Source organism: Aricia agestis, chromosome 8 (assembly GCF_905147365.1).
Source record: "Aricia agestis chromosome 8, ilAriAges1.1, whole genome shotgun sequence".
Classification (NCBI taxonomy): Eukaryota; Metazoa; Arthropoda; class Insecta; order Lepidoptera; family Lycaenidae; genus Aricia; species Aricia agestis.
In genome coordinates this window covers 12,878,854-12,900,047 of record NC_056413.1, presented here as the reverse complement: position 1 = coordinate 12,900,047, position 21,194 = coordinate 12,878,854, and the positions used below count along the sequence as shown (strand labels likewise).

The following is a 21,194-nucleotide window of genomic DNA, read 5'->3' as shown; positions in this document are numbered from 1 at the left end:
ATGTTGCCCGCAAATTAGGGGGCAAACGAGCAAACGGGTCAGCTGATGGAAAGCAACTACCGTCGCCCATGGACACTCGCAACATCAGAAGAGCTGCAGGTGCGTTGCCGGCCTATTGCCCCGTAATTTGTTCGTAGAATCCGTACTTTTCCTGAGATTATGTGTCTGGGACTAAAGTAATCTCCATACAATTATATCAAAATCAATTCTGCGGTTTAAGCGTAAACAGGTAACCGACAAACAAAATATACCTACGCAATTAGGTTATTTCTTATTACTATGTGAACCAATTTTTTAGTATTTTCTGTATAAAAACATGCTTATAAGTAACTAGATGACGCCCGCAACTCCATTGCGCCAAAATTCGTTCATCGCGCGGGAACCGTACATTTTTCCGGGATAAAAAGTATCCTTTGTACTTTCCCGGGACTCGAAGAATCTCCATGCCAAATTTCAGCAAAATCGGTTCAGTGGTTTGGGCGTGAAGAGGTAACAGACAGACAGACAGACACACTTTCGCATTTATAATATTAGTATAGAAGTATAGATAATGCTAAACCTGTTTTAGAACCGTAAACTACAAAATGATAAGTGATAACAGCTACAACATGTTGTCTGCTCGCATATTGTTGCTACAATAGCTTTGTACTGTGTTCTGCGATTTATGCCTGTTTAAAAAATAAATTCTAGAATAAAAAAAAAATGCGTCTTAGGCAAAATAGACTATAAACATCCCAGAAGGCTTTTATTTAGTGTTATTATTCTGTTACATCTGGTATATAGGTTTTTTATAGGATTTATCTCTTCAATAGTGCTTTTCATAATGTCGGATACGTCGCAATGCGCTATGTTATATGTAGGAAGGGTACAGAAAATGTCTATGTGTACTGCGTACATACTTAGGCAATACAAAGCTACTCCTGCATCAGATAGGTAAACAAGCTACCGTCATCGAAGTCGGTGCGGAAGCTATTAATAGTTCTAAATTCAATATCTCCAAGGGCTTCACACCTGGCCGGTTACACAGATGTCTCAGAATATATGATTGCTTATGGTTTAGGACAGTGTTTCTCAACCTGTGGGTCGGTGGACCCCCTGCGTAGAAAAGATAAGGGGGTACTTATAGGTCGAGAGGACTTTATCAGAAAAAAACAATAAAGATAAAAATAGTAAGAAAATTTTAACATTTTAATGAATTTATAAACATACTCGTACGTATCATCAAAGAAATTGATTCATAGGCAGTAGCCTGGATTTGACAAAACACAACCAAAATACGTAGGTCCGTCCGCCTATGAATCAACTTTTTTTTAAAATACATAAGAAAGCAAAGGTTGGGGGGTCGCGAAATATGTTTTCGTACCAGGGAGGGGTTCACATTTTGAAAAAGGTTGTAAAACACTGGTTCAGGAGATCAAAGGGAGCTCACCGTTGGGCAGATCCGTCCCCAAGATGTCCAGCTTCTGTCCGGGTGTTGACCCGTACTCGATCTCCAATTTGTGAGGAACACGGTTCACCGCTTGCTCGCTCGCTGAAATATGTTTAAGTTCAGTAATATAATATGGCAGTTAGTATGAGGATGTTCTTTCTTATAATTAATTATGCATTGGTATATATTAGGGTGCGTTCAGACGTGTGCGTTTCTGCTGTAGCGTTTGGAAAAACGCGCACGTCTGAACGCCCTTTTTGAAATGGAGGCACAACAGCTGTAGTTGGTATAAAAGGTATTTTTCTATGTGCCCTATCTTCTATCGTTCTTTGTCTTCTTGGATCCTATGCTTTAAGTTAAGACGAGTCAGTATCAAAGCTTTAATGGTATAATGATGTCGAATTACAAGGGGCGCCGGATTAGACAGAGGCCGGATTATCGGGGGTCTACTGTATTTATGATCTAGTCTCTACTGATCTGTACTGATTTGTATGTTTCACTTTACTTATAATTATCTTTATCTTGTAGATGTGGAAGAGGGATGTCGCCTGATACAGGCTAAACCTACTAGGTAGCTTCCATCACTGTTGACAGTAGGTACTTTTACTGTAATGATTTGTATATTTCACTTCACTTCTTTATTTCCCTTGTAGATGTGGAAGAGGGATGTTGCCTGATGCAGGCTAAGCCTACTAGGTAGCTTCCATCACTGTAGGTACTTTTACTGTAACTTTTATTAATGAAATAAAGATTATTAATGATACCAATACTACCTAGGTGAACTGAGAAACGGGCTCTGGGGTTCTCATCACTCGAATGTCACTTCGAGCACAGACTTTCACACCAACACTTGTCCACTGGACCTATTTACGCTTAGTAACCAAGTATTTATTTAATTTGCATACAGCCTTCCTGCACTTACGTAAACAAGTTATTCAACTACTCGCGTGGGACGACGCTACGGTAATTATACCTGGTATTTGCAGATACATGTAGAATGTAGATGATCTCAAAAACACCGCACGTTGCATGTGGGTGATGTTTATGATGTACCATCAAAGAGACTGAATCATAAGCGGATGGGGGGACCTACGTAGTTTGGTCGCGTTAAGTCAAACCCACACAGATCACAATTAAAACCATAATATAAATAAGTCTTTGGTCGGATCATGTCATTGAATTGACATGATCCGACTAAATGACGTTGGTCCTGTCAACTGCCTAGGAATCAATTTCCTCGATGGTACAATGAGATAAACTGAATCATAAGCGGATGGCGAACCTACTTTAAATAGTCTGTGGGGCTAAAAAGGTCGCTTTGTAGAATCATATTATGATTCAGTCTGCTGGCAATTCATGTCTAGAAATTAGTACTAATTTGACATTTGTCAGTTTGACAGTTTTAACAATTCATTTGCTGAATTGATTGAGAGGAATTGCTGATATTAGTCATATTAGTCATGATCTCTTCGGCTGAACATAGTCCGACTAAGTTACGTATTAAAGGTATGTAATCTGTCTATCAATAAATTTCCCTGAAGGTACGAGTTAGATGCAACGCGCGTCTGTTACTGGCACTTCATCATATCACATCAGTCCACCACCAGGTGGACTGGATATGAAACGTTTTGTACCGTAATGAATTGGGCGAAGCTGCATCGATGTTGCATAAATTAGTAGAATTGGACACTTCAATCTCAAACACGCACGAATTTTATTATAGAACTTGTTAGCGACAAGATTTCTATGGTTTTTGAGAGTTTATCTATTGACTAGCACGTTAGAATAGATAACAATCATCACTAATCAACAACGTTGTTAAATAAATGAACTACAGTCAAAATATTAAATAGTTTTTGGACTTGCACACGGCTGTGAGCCTGTGAACATCAACAAACACAGCCCACAAAAGTAATTCCAACTTTAAGTTAACAACCTTTATGTAAGGATTCAAAGTTTTTAAAATACTATTTCTAATCGCTATTTTCATTCGCCAAAACTTTATTCATCAAAGTTTAAGTCGCTTCCGATCTAAGTTTTTGACATATCGAAGAATATTGGTTTTCTAAACTTTATGTAGAAGGCGTTTGCTGTTTAGATTTTTTATATTAGGTATTGTAACTTGATTAAGCTAGATAAGACCCTCTTGGTTCATTAAGCATTCTTCTTACTTTTATAGAACTATAAATTATATATTATTAAGAAAGAGATAATATCAAGTATTAACTTTAATTATTTATAACGCAAATGGTCCGAAGAATTTCAAAATAAGTGAGTAAAGAAATTATAGTTACTAAGAAAAGTATTTGAAAGTGGTCATTGAGGAAAATTACAGAAAGCAACTTCTTAATAGGTACAGTCGTTACGGAAAGTGGGTTAAACTGAAAGAAATAGGTTACTCCGTGGGGGCCATGACAAGTGACTGATAATATAAGAATTAGGGTTGTCGACAATTTGTAAAATATTTTTTATCCATCTGTTTATATAACTTAGTTCCTTAACGTTTGGACTGTCTCAATTTGTCTCAAACTGAGGGGAAATTATGGAAAATTACGCAGCTTTTAAGTACTTGCCTACATTCTTGACAATAAGATTTTTTTTTGTAATGTTGGCAGCCCTAGATTACAAAAGGTGATCGATGATAGTGTTAATGAAACACGAGGAAAATTTACCAACTTGGCTTTCATCAAGGCGTAGTCGTTTTTACACTATTTTACATGATACCAATTTTGATGAAAGGCACAGATATATAAAAAAGCCATTGAACATTGGCCACGTTTGTCGCAGGAAGAATAATATTATATTATAATACTGATATTTGACCATCGTCGAAATAAATAAATATCGCAGCAGGAGTTCTCTTAACAGCAATAATCTGTGATTTACGATTTTAGAAACATGATAAAGCAATAACGACTGAAACATTAACCACCCTTTAGGTTGCAGAAACAAAAAAAAACACATTTTCTGACAGTGTATACCGAGTCATATTTAACTACATACCTAACTAACGTAGAAACTTAAAATAAGCTACGTACCATAGCATTTATTTCCTTTGCTAGACTAGTTTTGAGCTTGGTAAAGAAATATTTATATTTTAATACACATGAAAAGTATTACCCTCTACTTGTAAAGATAACAAATAAATAGGTAAAGTTAACTGAGACTAGTTAATTTGGAGTATACTCTCCAGCGCAGTAAATAAATATATACTTTTATATTTAACCCATCAAGCCCCATAAGCTCACCGGTGAGCGAGACACAATAGAATAACAATAGATTATTTTATTAAAGGGCTTTGGCCCACCACTCCTACCAGTATATCTCCTGTGCCGCCAGTATCAACAGCGGTATCCAACCACGCAAACCCTTTGATATAGTCTCAAGGAGCCTGAGGGAACCGCAACGAAATTAATCAGAAGAAAATAGGAGTAGGAAGTATTCCAATTTCCCTCCCCATACAAAGCGGGAGACAGCACAAAGTTGCAATGACCAAAAGTCAAAGAACTTAAGGGGGAGCACCACTCCATTCGGCGGGGCTAAAATGATCGCTTTGAAGAATCATGATATGAATCATAATATGATTCATTTTTCTAAAATCGCAAAATGCAACTCTGCTTGCAATTCATTTCTGTATTTTTGTACTGATTTGACATTTGTCAGTTTGACAGTTTTGACAATTCATTTGCTGAATTGATTGAGAGGAATTGCTAAATGTGACCATTTTAGCCCCGCAGTTCTTTGAAAATCTGACAAAGAAATATACTTAGTACCTACTATATAGCTTTTGAGCTTATAGACATAGCATAATCTTTGTGGAAACTTTATGCTATGCTTATAATATTATGCGATAAATCAGACAGTTTATTATTTGCATAATTTATACTGGAGATAAGCTGATAATTGTATAGAAACAAGTCTCGAAATAAACCAACTCCCAAGTGTTATAGTAAAGTCATAATATTGTTTACGAGGCAGCTGAGCCCTGCATACACCTGCTTGAGTAATGTTTGTCGTTCATCTACTTGCATCTAAGTAGACTTTAGAATGTCAAGTTATATTGATCATGTTAATCACACAAACTGAACTGCATACTAACTTAAGTTATGACGTCTTTTACTAATAATTATTATGGACTGTAATAATAATTGTCTGACATAAAGTTTTTTTTTGTTTATTAATAAGTTGAAGAAGAGGACGAAAAAGAGGGGTTTATTAAGAGGAGTCCACCACATAAGAAAGGTTGTAACTTGTAAGCAACTTCTATTATACTTATAAGTCCTATTATAAGACGGTAGGGAATATATATATATATATATATATATATATATATATATATATATATATATATATACAGGGTGTAACAAAAACAATTGATAATACTTTAGGGTGTGTATGTGTACCTTATAGAGAGTTCACTGTGAAAGTAGCAGCGCTGAAAGACCAAAAATTTTTTTCACTTTTGTATGGGCAAGCGCCCGAACGTCACGAGTTTCCCCATACAAAAGTGAAAAAAAAATTTGGTCTTTCAGCGCTGCTATTTTCACAGTGAACTCTCTATAAGGAACACATACACACCCTTAAGTATTATCACTTATTTTTGTTACACCCTGTATATATATATATATATATATATATATATATATATATATATATATATATATATATATTCCCTACCGTCTTATAATAGGACTTATAAGTATAATAGAAGTTGCTTACAAGTTACAACCTTTCTTATATATATATATATTTTTTTTTTTTTTTTTTTTTAATTCTATGAATTTTGAATTAAAACAAGTTTTTCCTGATTTTTGTGTAGTACCCCATGGTGGTGGGTTTTGTAAAAAAAACAATACCTATGTAATATGTATTTTTTTTATATATAAATAGCTATACTTACATCTAGTTTTTATTATACGTATTACTGTATATGTCGTAGGATGATTTGATAAATCGGATTATCGCGAAAATTCTAGGGACTTCGCGAAAACACGGATAATTAGACAATGGTGTTTACATTTTTCAATCTTACTGACAAAAGGTGGTGTTTTCGCGAAAATGCGAGTCGCCTTAGTAAGATTGCGAAATGAATCGTTAGTTATTATCGAAAAAAATCACTAATTGGTCGGTTTAAGCGCCCCACAACAACATCTTCTCTGATTGGTTGAAGACTTGACGTTTTAAATGTCAATTCATTGTCACGCGTTGTTTTTTTTTTTTGTGGTCGTTTTTGTAAGCGAGCTAGCAGTTTTTGATATTTTTAATGTGTTTAAAATTGCAGTTGGACTTGAAAAATAATGCGAAAAGTTATCTAAAAGTGTGTCTGTAAATACAAAATGACTGTAGATACAAGACGTTGAAATTAGTGCTGAAAGTTCAACAGATCCAGAAACTAATTCTGAGGTTATGGTTGAGATAAGAAAAGGGTTAAATAAAAAGTAAAGTTCCTATGAAGAGGCATTGTAACCTTTATAATTCTATGGTGTAATACCTCAAAGATACATATAGAAAAAGATAGTAACCAATCAGAATAAGAGTTGCCAAGTAAGCAAAAATCAAGCCAATCAGAGTTAAGAATGTGAAATGTTACTAAGGCAACTCGCGTTTTCGCAAAAACCCGAACTTTTTTTAGAAAAATTGAAAAATATATACAGCGTTATCTAATTATCAGTGTTTTCGCGAAGTCCCTAGAATTTTCGCGATAATTCGATTTATCAAATCATCCTACGACATATACATCCAATTCAATAGCCGCGGGCGGGTTCCAGGATTTTAGTGCACGAATGTAAGTATGTATTAAACTACTCGCACACATTTAATATTGATTTAGTACTTGAATAGAACATACCTCTGAAGAGGAATTCTGAAAGGGAATATTAACTTTGCCTCATTGAGCAAAATGCCGCTTTTCAGGGCCGATTTCCTGAAGTAATAATGTTGACATTTAAACGCATCACGTCACCACTAAACTACCCGACTTAAATGTCACATTCACTTGATAAAAGTGAAAGACTCCTACTGAATTTAGATTCAGTAGTTTTTTGGCGTTCCGTACCCAAAAGGTGAAAACGGGACCCAATTCGTGAGACTTCGATGTCTGTCTGTCTGTCTGTCTCCAGGCTGTATCTCAAGAACCGCTATAGCTAGAGTTCTGAAATTTTCACAGATTGTGTATATCTGTTGCCGCCATAACAACAAATACTAAACACAAAATAAAATTAATATTTAAAGGGGGCTCCCATATAACAAACGTGATTTTTTGGCCTTTTTTGCTCGATATCAATAATGGCAACAGGTAGTATGTCTACTTCAATATTTAAGAACAATATTAAAATAAAATAAAACAATTAAGCGGGCTCCCATAAAAAAACACAATGTTTGGTCTATGATTGCTCTATAACAGTACGGAACCCTTCGTGCGCGAGTTCTACTCGCACTTGGCCGATTTCCATTTTATATTTTTTTAGATGATTTTCCGTTGCGCCAAAATTCGCTTATCATGCGGGAGCCGTGCACTTTTCCGGGATAAAAGTATCATATGTCCTTTCCAAGATCTCAAAGTATCTCCATGCCCATCAAAATCGGTTAAGCGGTTTAATCGTGAAGAGGTAACAAACATACAGGTAGACAGATACAGTATCGCAAGATACTTACTAATATTATTATAAATGCGAAAGTGTGTCTGTTTTGCCTTGTAAAGAAGCGAGACTTCATTCTGAACTGATGGCAAAAAGTGAGAAAATAAATTAACTCTAGCAATACCGGGGTAATAGGAATATAACATTTCCATCCTTTTTTATTCCTTTAGCGGCTTATTTTGTGTGTGAAACAACAAATATAAAAATTTATCCATCTATTCGTCCATCCATCAAGGATGTTTTTTGAAAATCTGCTGTCAAAAATTGCCATCAGATTCTGGTAGACCTATAGTTACTTGTTAGTTAACGGGCATCATCTAGTAATTAATAAGTAATAACATAAAGTACGTTTTAAGTTAAATTAATGTCCTCGTCCTATCGACCAAGTTATACCCGAAAGTTAGAATATTAGTTACAATATCCTTCACCACATGAATAATACTTAGTCCTCAATACGTCCGTCGACCATCGGGCCTATGATCCGGCTGTATAATATTAAGGATTATTATGGAGTAGGTACCTAGTACCTACTTACTATTCTCTGAACACCCACCCCAAACCCAAACCCTGAACCAACCTGCAGTTTTTGTATTATTAGATACATGATAATACGATATTGCTCACCTACAGGGTTCTGCAATAACCAATAGGTATAATCTGTACCTACAGCGCGTGTTAAAGTGGGAGCTATCTTCACATCAGAATATATTTTCACTGATATTATCAAGTAGCCCTTAAAGTCCTAAACTCAAACCTATATTTGCCTCCTTTTAACATACAAAAATACTCATTATACACAGTGCCGTAAATAGCCTTTTTTGCGCCCTGTGCGAGCTTCTATATAACTGCACCTTTGTTTTTTAACCGACTTCCAAAAAGGAGGAGGTTATTATGTTCGGCTGTAGATATTTTTTACTACATTGGGAAACATCTCTGGGGCCGGGGGCGCAGTGGGAACTTATCGGGAGCAATTCGAAAAATAAGGATCTCTCTGGTTTGGCCATTCTTGCGGCCCCCAGAGTCTACGCCCTGTGCCTAGGCACCGGTGGCACCGCCCTATTTACGGCACTGATTATACAGCCCTCGCACCAGGGGACGTTCGCCGTGTCTCGCCTCCGCACAGAGCGCGAGTACAGGTATCGGGCGTTTAAGCCTCATAACGCAGCGAACGTGTTAAAGTGGGAGTTAACTTCACATCAAAATATCTTTTCACTGATATTTCCTGTATGCCTGACTATGTCACATATCACAATGATACAGGTAGACTGTAGACACTGCACTAGCGAATAGCGATGCGTTATCTTATCAAACTATCCTTTCAACAAACCCACTCTTAGCCGGCCCCTAGACGAGCCATTTTATTGTCAATATCACGTATTGCGTAATATTATTGACCGTCTAGGGTTGATATTGAACATTGCTCCTTCAATCTAATTGTCAAACAAGTTCAATAAAGGTGGCCATACACGGGACAATTATCGTAACGATTTATCTCCTCGATGTTAAAATCGAACGACAAATTGTATGTGTGTAGCAATATCGCAAACGATTTTACGTTCAAAAGATCGATTGGACGATTTTCTTGACGATCGATCGAAACGACAGGTTGTCCCGTGTATTGAAGCGTCATATTGACAATAAAATTGCTAGTCTACGGGCCGGATTACCCAAACCTAGAACCAACCTGCAGTGACAAGATTGACGTGATGCTGCAGAACCGCGTGTGCTGAGGGGAACCGCTTCGACCAGCGGCTGGGGGAGTACTCCTTCTCCAGGTCTACATCTTCTGTGATCAGCGCCATCGCTGGCTCCTGGAAGAGATGAACAGGGGTTTGAAACCATGAGACTAGTCATTTTCACACAAATATCGATACAAGTTAGTTACATATTAAGGTTACATATCGTGTTCAAAATCAAAAATGGAATTTTTTTTCTTGAATGTATTTTTAGGGTTCCGTTGTCAACAAGGAACCCTTATAATTTCGGTCTGTCTGTCCGTCCGTCCGTCCTTCCGTCCGTCCGTCCGTCCGTCCGTCCGTCCGTCCGTCCGTCCGTCTGTCCGTCTGTCCGTCCGTCCGTCTGTCCGCGGTTTTGCTCGAAGACTATAGGACCTACAAAGTTGTAATTTGGCATGAATGCGCATAATAATATTAATGACGCCGACAAAATGGTACATTAAATCTTAAAAAAATATTTTTTTTATGGTACCTTCCCTACACATCAAGCGGGGATGAATATATTTTTTCACGTCCACCTTATCGTGTAGGGTATCGTTAGATAGGTTTTTTTAAAATATTATTAGTATTTATAGATCATTTTCCGATAAAGGGATTTGTGAAATATTAAGTTTTAAAGTGGAAGAAGTCGTTAGAGTCCAATGTCCCCCCATTCTACCAGCTAAACGGTTGCTTCTGGAAATGTGGAAAAATTCACGGGAGTAGCAAATATACTGAATTTAAAAGGAAAACTATCAAGGCTAAGAAGACTTCATAAGTTTTTGAGTTATAGTCGATCAACTAAAAAAATGTTTTCGGCGAAGTATGTAGGAACTTTTCGTTCAAATTCCTCTGAACGTAACTGAGATGTTGTTAGTAGTGTAAAACACGTTATAAATGTACTATCAGAGAAGTTGATTCCTATGCAAATCGGGGACCTAAGTAGTTTGGTTGCGTTACGTCAAACCCAGCTGACAGATCACAATTAACATTGAATTGACACATTCGACCAAATAACGTTGGTCTGTCAATTGCATAGGAATCAACTTGCTCGATGGTACATTCATTGACCATACAAAAATTATCAAAAACTAATGGTACCTACTACGGAACCCTATATTGCGCGTGGCCCGACAGGCACTTGGTCGGTTTTTTTAACATCGAGTTTACAATAATGCCTACCAGTTCGGAAACTAGACAGTAAGAATTTTTAAAGTTTTATGACTTACGTTGTCATTTGAACCATTCAAAGATTCAAAGACTTTATTAGCATCCAAGTATAGTATACAATATACAAACTCAGCACCTTGTACAGGCGGTTGCTTATAAAATAGTACATAACAAATATTTTGGATTTTAATTTGTTATTATACTTACATAAGTAACATAATATTATGTATTATTCGTTTCTTAATTTCATATTAAACAATTACAATAGTACATGAATGAAAATACTTAATATATTTTATGAACATAATTCTTTAGACCTTAATCTTCTTTAGAAAAGAATTCTTCTAGCGAGTAGAAACATTCTAGAATCTATTGTATTTTGTGCATCTAAAATTCAATAGATATATTATTATACCATTATGGTATAATAATATATCTATTGAATTTATTTATTATTATACCTTAGTTTTTACTTAACTACTAAGGTATAATTTAAAAAAAAAGGAAAATTCCTTTTACTTTGTCGTTTCCACATGTAGAATAATTAAAGAAATGCTGAACTTTATTACCTTTCTTTTAACCTCTTTGATAATATTAGACTCCTCACATATCAAACTTTCGTATGGCTTAAAAAACTTTTGAATAACTTTCACAAAATCCGCAAACATTTTCACAAACGACTTATCTGTTTGAAAACAAATAGTTTTTTAACAATTTATCTGAGTCTAATCTTATCTTTCAAGTGCTGTGACAACAGAAATGAAACTAAAATTTAAAACGTTCAAACCTGTGCATATTTCGATGTGACTGCACTTTTAACATTCTTGTTTTGAAACAAGTTTTGTAAAAGGTTTACGAATTGGTTTAAAGTTTTCATTACGATTTTCTTTACTGGAAATCAGCGAAAAAAAATCACTTATAAATGTTAAACTTTTCTAACACGTTATTTTATTACTTTTAGATGTTTCTTGAACTAAATCACTTTGTCAAATGACATGTGCGATGTAAGCGAGTAAGGAAAGCCTACTACAAACTGCAAAACAGCAGTTTTGTAAACAAGTAATACAGGTTCAAATGTAATAATTTTAACACAGATACATTAATAAATGAATTAATGGTATCAAGTTGTGCAGTACAGTTTTCTGTTAACTTTTAGTAGGTGCCGTAAATATTAGCAGATTTATTAAGGTGACGCTGCGTTAAAGTAAATAAAACCAGCCAAGTGCGTGTCGGGCCACGCGCAATATAGGGTTCTGTAGTACCACTAGTTTTTGATAATTTTTGTTTGGGCAATGAATGTACATTTATAACGTGTTTTACACTACTAACAACATCATCTCAGTTACGTTCAAAGGAATTTGAACGAAAAGTTCCTATATATTACGCATATAATACATTTTTTTTTTGTTTATCGACTATAATTCAAAACTTATGAAGTGACCAATCGTGCTATGATATTATGGGTAATTCAAAGATAAAGACATGATGAATACTGACAATGAACTTTAATTTCTTAGCTTTAGTCATTATTGTTGAGAAAAATCGATATCGCTGCAGCCAAATTATTATCAAGGCGTCACCTTAAAAACTATTGTTTTTAGGTCAAACCCTAGATTTCTTTCTTCTCTTTGTCATTCAAAGTCTAGGGGCGAAAGAAGGCGCCTAAATTAGGAGTTAATTCTAAATAGTAAATTTCGTACCTGCTTAATAGTTTTTACCATTGATAATAATTCTTATTTTGTTATTCCAGTTTATTTTACTTACATTCTTATGATAATGAGGACTACAATTAATCATTATTCACAGAATTTTTCTATTTTTATCAAAACTAGCACATGGAGCCTGGAGGTGTGTAGTTTAAATAATGATTGTTTTTAATACTTGATCGATCATAAAAATCACGGCCGGGCTGATTTTAGAATGATGTAAATATTACATTGTTTTCGTATTTGCTAATATTTTTATTATGATCAAACACAGCTATATACACAGATTATCTCGAAAAGGAAAACTTTAAGATAACTGCGTTTAATATCTTTATTATTATAGTGTGTTATAATTAAATTACAATAGTTACATGAGAAGGTATTAGTAGATCGTATAACATAATATTATGTTTTTGTTACTGATACACTGTATCACGTTTCTGTTGATAATTTTTTATAATACTTACTTATATAAAAATCTTTAAAATATAAAAATTATGAGTCATGTTGTTTGTCCGCGATGGACTCCTATATTATAATTACTGAACCGATAAAAAAAAACAGTGGTTCTTAACCTATGGATCCGCGGACCACTGGTGGGTGGTCCCTGGAGGTATTCCAAGTGGGCCGCGAAGCCATCCTAATAGTCACAAAAAACACATTAAATTAAAATCTGTAACTTTTAGATTTTTGCAATTGAACAAAAAATTAATGAGTGCTAATTATAAAATTATCCTTGTTTTCTTAATCAAACAACCCTTCATTTAGGTAAACCAACTGGGTGGTCCCCGACAAGACAAGCATTTGGCAAAATGATCCCTCATGAGTCATGACTCATGACTAAAAGGTTTAAAGAGCCGACTTAGGCAGTTACTTTTACAGGGTGCAATAAAATAAAGTGATTATACTTTAGAGTAGGTATTGGGTGTGTATGTGTCCCTAGTATACAGTTCACTGTGAAAGTAGCAGCGCTGAATTAGTTATGTTTAGGGTTCCGTACCCAAACGGTAAAACGGGACCCTATTACTAAGACTTCGATGTCTGTCCGTCTGTCTGTCGCCAGGCTGTAACTAAGGAACGGTAATAGCTAGAGTTGAAATTTTCACATATGTAAAATAATTTTAATATTTAAGGGGGGCTCTAATACAACAAACGTGATTTTTTAAACATTTTTTGGTATCAATGATAACAACAGGTAGCCTGAAATATTCACAAAATACTCAGTTTCATTTATACTTACTTTAATGACTAATATTTTTTTTTTTTTTTCTCTATAGCGGTACGGAATCCTTAGTGCGGAAGTCCAACTCGCACTTGTTTATTATTTATGAATTGGCAAATTCATGACACGAGGAATCAAAGAACATACACATTCTAAAGAATTATCACTTGGTTTTTTTACAGTGAAATTCTAATAACAGGTATTATAATTTCACTGTATATCTTTCTTGATAATCCATAACTAATACCACAATATGCCATAGCTGCCAGTACGCACACTATTTTTAAATTAATATTCTATTATCTTAATATTATATTATTAAATAAATAATTATTATAATATTCTGAAATAATAAAGGGTTAACCTTTGAAATTCGTGGTGTAATCGGTTATATTTCAGATAAAATTCACCCCCTTATTTATAACGCTTTCCTATTTAAAAATCCATTACTTAAATATTTATTTATAATAAATAATATTTATTATTTACGTTGATTAACTGTTCAAATATTTATTAGATTTTTTTATTGTTATCGTAAGTGGAACATTAAGATAATGGATGCCCCCTCATGTTCCACAAAGCACTTGTTTGTTATCTATAACTTACGATAACTGTATGATGTAAGCAGTAACACAAAATTAAACTCAGTTTTGGGCCACTAAATTGATTTAGGGCCTGTTTCACCACTTCCTGATAAGTGCCAGATAGGCTATCCACCACTTTACTAGACAGATAGAGTATGGAGAATCTGTCAAAAAAGCTGTGGAAAGCCTATCTGGCACTTTATCAGGAAGTGGTGAAAGAGGCCCTTAGCCAAGTTAATATAATAATATTTTACTATCAGCTATTAGCCCGTAACTACTACCGACGTTTTAAATAAATACCTAGTCAGCTGATCCGCATTAGCAAATGGATTGATGTTTGTGCATTTTTTAGGGTTCCGTACCCAAAGGGTAAAAACGGGACCCTATTACTAAGACTTCGATATCTGTCTGTCCGTCTGTCTGTCTCCAAGATGTATTTCAAGAACCGCTATAGTTAGACTTCTGAAATTTTCATTTGCCGCTATAACAATAAATACTAAAAACAAAATAAAATTAATATTAAAGGGGGGCTCCCATACAACAAACGTGATTTTTTTGGCCTTTTTTGCTCATAATCAATAATGGTAGCAGGTTGGCACTTGAAATACTCACAATATTCTTAATTATATTTTTACTTTAAGAATTAATAATAAAATTTAAATAAAATAAATAATTATAGGGGGCTCGCGTACAAAAAAATACATTTTTTTACCTATTGTGCTCTATAATGGTACGGAACCCTTCGTGCGCGAGTCCAACTGGAACTTGGTCGATTATTTATTCTTATTGAGTTTTTTTTTATAATATTTTGAGATTGTCTCTTATCGAAAGTAGGTAGGTGAAGCGCCAGCATAGACAGTAAACAAAAAGTTTTGTTCGAAGTTTGATAACGTTTCTGTCAATATTTTGATATGACGTGTGAAACATGTCGGGTTTCGGATTATGTACTTTATGCGCAAGTAGCGCCCACGCTCTGACCTTGGAGTAATATTTCCAGTTGTAGGGGATTTGACCAAGCTTCCCCGTCGAAATTTTCGGATGCAATTAGCCCAACAACAGTCTACGTACGGAGTCAACTTGTGAATTTTCATTTTATGTATTTTATTACTATTAATTAATAACTTAACACTTCCATTTATGTGTACATTTGGCAAATATCATATCGTTTGATCTCATAATTACCTTGAATCTATTTCATCGGAATACTAACTGGTAATAAGTATACCAATGTTGTGTAAATACTAATGCATGATTAGTATTGGAGGTTAAGTAAACAAAGTGTCTAACTAGTTATCACCAGAGATAAAGACGATTTATCGACTATTTATAAAACAATATAAAGGGATGTGCTCACAGGGTAACGTACTTGGAACTTGCATCATCATTTTAAATTGACTTAGTGTGTTTAGTGCGTAGGTTGATAGTCCCAAATTATGTTCCAGGTAAAGCAACGGAACTTCATCCCAGACTTTGAGGTATGTTTGTTTTCAAAGTATGCAAGATTAAATATTTTTGTTGCAGCTATAGAGTCGCACTTTATACAGTTTTTATACAGAAGGAAACGAATATGGCATAAAATATACCATCAGCATATTGGTTTTGCTCACTAATGAAGCAGCTAGGAGCTACCAAGCTACTATTGACTTTAATTTAATTACCTTTTAGAAAAAATGCCAAAACTCAAAATTAACAAATTTAGATTTAAAAGTAAATAAATAAAAGATGCCCAAGAACAATCACTCGATTTATTCGCTATTTTAACAATTCGCTATTTTAAAAATCGTGGTAGGGACATACAGCAAACCTAAAAATAGCGAATGTTTGTGGGCATCTTTTATTTATTTCCATTTAAATCTAAATTAGTTAATTTTGAGCCTTGGCAGTTTTTCTAAAAGTTAATTACTTAATTAAATTAAAGTCAATATTAATTTTCTTAATAAAATAAATTAATTTTAAGTAGCTAGGTAGCTCCTAAGTCCTAGCTGCTTCACTGGTGACCCTCGACAGAACACGCGTCCTTCATCATCATGACACCGTGATCCGCACCGTGCCAGCCAGCATCGCCTCATCGGGTACCTCTTCCACTAGCCGCAATATACCGCGACCGGGCGACTCTGCATCGGCATCAACGGGCTTTCTCACTACTCCGACCGGTCAGCAAGCAGAGCACATCTCTCCTGGTCAGCCGTAGCATCGGCCCCGCACGGCAGCTATCCGACTCACTGGATCCCGTGCAGCAGCTTCACAGTTCCGACTCACTGGGACTCACTGCAAGTACAGTTCCGACTCACTGGAACTCTCTGGCACTGGCGACTCAAGCGACAAGACTTCAAAGTTTCGACCTGCGGTCTTCGGGGGGGAGTGATGTGGCGGTAGTCGGTACCCACAATAATATTATATAGGTATAGTGAGTGTGGAAAAACGCGCCTACCCATATGGCGCACTTGCCGGGTAGGCGCGTTTTCGATGCGAGCCCTAGACCCTAGTACCACAATCTGTACATTTTGTGGTACACATTACGGAAAAACTATCAATTTGTGCTTTAACATAGTAATTTTTATTTATATGTAGATATGTGTTATCATTAGTCAGTCAAGGCTTGACTTAACGTCAAGCAAATGCTCTAAGTAAAAAACTTTTACTTCTGTCCTTGTTTCATCTTCATAACTTTTTAAATAATTGCAATGTTTCGGCACCAATTGTATTTTTATCCCTGCCTAAAGTTTGTACAAGTTCCGAAGTAGGTAATGCTCTACAAAAACTTTTACTTTTGTCCTTGAATCTTGGTCACATAATAATAAATAGGTATAATATCTACTTTAAAAACAAAAAAATATTTGTTATGTAGAAGGTTATCAAGAATGGAGATAAAAACAAAAATAAGTCTATTCCTTAAAGCTGTATAAGTTTACTAATTTTATACAATCTCATCGAAAGCGATCCGCAAAGGTATTATTAAGCCTATCAAGGTTATTTGTATGTTTAAAGGAAAACATGATTCATGTTTTGTTACTAAGGTGCAAAAAATGCACTGTTTGCAGACCAGTCATGCACTGCCTCCTTAGTCCTATAGGTATAGAGTTATAGACTATAATATAGTATGATTATTGATTGGTCTTTGTCTTTGCCACGAAGATTTAAAACTTAAACAAAGAATTACTAATATCAATAGGTCGATCTTTAAATTACAAATTCTTTACAAAATAAAAAAAAAATCATTTTGTAATTATTAGCATTTACTTACTTAGTACAATCAATATGTAATTTGCCCTCCGAATAAAGACCTACCGTTATTTGATGTGATGAATCGTTAGGGGGGCATGTCAAGAGGTCACAGAAAAATTAAAAAGGTCGCGCTAATTGCTGTTTTTGAAAAATCCAAAAAATTAAAGAAAAAAAAATTGAAATGCTTTTTTCTCGGAAACTATTGGTTTTAGGAAAAAGTTTTTTAAATAAAAAATGTAGAGGGCATTGCGAACTACATTTTTTGTCATTGAAGTGACGTCATCCGACTTATTCTTTATTATAATATATTCTTTATTCGGAGGGCACTAAATTTTTCGTAACATATTGACATAGAATTTAGAAAAACCAGTAAACTGTACAAATAAATTAAGATTTATACGTGGGAGAGCCATGCTTCGGCACGAATGGGCCGGCTCGACCGGAGAAATACCACGTTCTCACAGAAAACCGGCGTGAAACAGCGCTTGCGCTGTGTTTCGCCGAGTGAGTGAGTTTACCGGAGGCCCAATCTCCTACCCTATTCCCTTCCCTACCCTCCCCTATTCCCTTCCCTTCCCATCCCTACCCTCCCCTATTACCCTATTCCCTCTTAAAAGGCCGGCAACGCACCTGCAGCTCTTCTGATGCTGCGAGTGTCCATGGGCGACGGAAGTTGCTTTCCACCAGGTGACCCGTTTGCTCGTTTGCCCCCTTCTTTCATAAAAAAAGAGCATTCTTACTTATTGGCATTGCTTTCAAGTTTGAAGAGCTTCGTTTTGTATTATTAAAATCTATTAAAATATTATATTCCGTAGACTGTAGTCTGTAGGTATATCTGGATTTTCACATGGTCAATTCGCAGTTTCCTAGCGCCTATCGAGGTGCAGGCGCCGGAATATACCGCGAAAACAACAGATAAAAAGTTATTATTTCCAACTCATTCCGTAGTTTATCTATTTCCGTCATAAATCTTTTCGTTAAATTAAGAAATTAAAAAAAACACGATTTAAAATTTTCAATATAAAGTTGATCAAACTCAAATTTTTCAGCACTGAGCGGGCTAATAATGATGAATTATAGCTAAGAACGCTCGATAATGTCACCTTTCAAACAAAAAAAAAACTAGATCAAAATCTGCCCACCCGTTTGGATGGTACGTTGCTAGTTGCCATGAACAGACACACACAAAAACAATTGACAAACAGACAGACAGACACGTCAAACTTAACACATAAATCACCCCTTTTTTGTCTGGGGTTAAGAAATATCTCGTTTTTCTTGACCCCATATATTTTATATCGGTTCTAGCGTGAATGAAGAAGAAACAGACTGACAGACTTTCTGTGTTACTTGAATGGATAATAATATGTGATGATGTTGATATTAAAAAATTATAGCGTCAGTTAGGGTCGTAAAAAAATTTGGGAGACTCATTCACAAAATATATGCGTTAAGGTTTTTTTGTTCATAAATGTTGGTAACCCGATGTGTGACATTTCGACTAGGGTTGAATCGGTTACAAAATAGGTTTCCGCGAGACAATAGTCAGTACGTATCATAAAGGGCGCATTAATTTAAAAACATTCTTAAAATACCGACTTGTTGCCCGTAAGCGACCTGCGCCGAAATTAGTTTAGGTATCTCCACATCGAATTGCATCAAAATCAGTGCAGCGGTTATATCAAGAAGAGGAGGAGCAGTCAGCAGACAGATAAACAGAGTGTAGACTGTATTTTTTTTTTCAATCGGGCTTTGGCCCACCACACATTCCCACCACTGTATCTCCTGTGTCGCCAGGATCGACAGTGTAGACTGTAGACAGACTTTTCGGTTACGTTAAGCATGGCTCGCTAAATAAAGGAGTATATATTAATGTCTTTCTCACATTATGGGTCTGTTTCACCACTTCCTGATAAGGCTATCCACCAATTAACTTGACAGATCAAGTATGGAGAATCTGCCAAAAAAGTTGTGAATAGCCTTTTAGACACTTTGTCAGAAAGTGGTGAAACAGGCCCTAAATAATATAAAAACATCGCTGACCTTACGTACAATCCGTAATATAAATAAAGCAGTTCACACACTCGCGCAAAAAGGACGCACGCTTTGTTTGTAAACAACAACAAATAATTATTCGACAACAAGTCAACAACAGAATATGGACAACACGCGCGAGCGCACGTCCGCACTGCGCGCACGAATGGCGCGGGCGTGGAATCTGGCGCGATGCTAGGGCTGCCAACTTTACATTTTTATTGGGTTCCGTTTAAAAAGGAATATTTATTACTATCAGGGTCGCATCGGAAATTAGACAATTTAGCTATATTTTACTAGCTAAAATCCGAGCTTTGTGAGGGCTCGCATCGTCACACCTTGACTGGCTGATGATAACACATCCACAATTAAATAAAAATTACTACGTTAAAGCACAAATCAATAGGCGTGATAGTTTTTCCGTAAAGACTTAAAGTGTATCACAAAATGTACAGGTTGTGGGATATACTAGGGCTCGCTTCGCTCGGCCCTGATTTCTATAGAAGCTACGATTAATAAATATGTAGTTTAGTAGGTAAACAAGGATCTGCAACGATTGCAGACAAATCTATCTAGTTACTTACCTAGTTATCTAGGTACAAAGCTAGAGGTCACTGTGTAATGTGTATATTGATAAAGTACTACTAATATAATAATAATACCTTATTGTTTGTTTTCGATGTACCAGGATCTAAAACATAGTAATATATTAATTACTTACAATATATTTAAGTCAATAGTCAATAGTCAAAAAGCATTTATTCCATTATTTGCATAAACAAAATTTGGACATAATAATAAAAGAATATGCCTAATAATTGTGCTTCCTCCAAATTCCTATGTAGGTGACCTGCTGGCTGATTTATATAAGACTGGCCACCGACATACAGTGGTATGGGAGCAGCAGCGCAGCTGCTAAATGCTATTATTACATCCCAAGGCCTTGTGTGTATTGTGTAACTTTGTATTTTATGGTAGTGGACAGCCCTGTGAACCGTGAACCGACTTAACGCCTTTATGACTGTACCCTGTACCGGTTACCACAGTTCGTGTACTTTCTTGATAAGAATTCAATAAAACATTCTACAACAATGTATAAATTATGATACCTAAGTACTCCTAGATGAAAAATATGTGTATTATATATTATCTGACTTTATGCCTCTTATGATTTGTAATTTATTCAAAATACTGGTTTCATTAATGTTTATTTTATGTAAGTAAATAATCATTTCAATGTTGACTACTACGTGCTACTACTGTATAGAATTATTATTGTTTTGTTTTGAAGTCTGAGGAAAAGGAATTCTGAACGGACTAAATATTTACTTAATTAATATTATTAAAATAATACAATTATTAAAATTTAAAACAAAGTTGTAACTAGGCTTGTTCTCACATTCTTCGACTTATAGCTAAGTTATAACATTATGACAAAGCGCAAAGCCTTTTAAATAATAAAATCATCATC

General features: G+C 35.3%; 1 protein-coding gene across 4 annotated transcripts in view; it reads right to left on the bottom strand.

Moving 5' to 3' along the window:
* The window catches only part of LOC121729683 (kynurenine formamidase), a 32,172-nt gene extending 12,297 nt beyond the window's left edge, over positions 1-19,875 (bottom strand). The window contains exons 1-4 of one of the 4 annotated variants that reach the window (XM_042118279.1): positions 11,740-11,847; positions 11,522-11,637; positions 9,752-9,878; positions 1,430-1,531 (exon numbers count right to left, since the gene is read on the bottom strand). In XM_042118279.1, coding sequence (XP_041974213.1) covers positions 1,430-1,531; positions 9,752-9,878; positions 11,522-11,620 — 328 coding nt within the window. In that variant the 5' untranslated portion in view covers positions 11,621-11,637; positions 11,740-11,847. Of the gene's footprint in view, positions 1-1,429; positions 1,532-9,751; positions 9,879-11,521; positions 11,703-11,739; positions 11,951-19,732 lie in introns of those variants that run through there. The other 3 variants (XM_042118281.1, XM_042118280.1, XM_042118278.1) reach the window with 3 other exon arrangements.
* Positions 19,876-21,194: the final 1,319 nt, after the last annotated feature.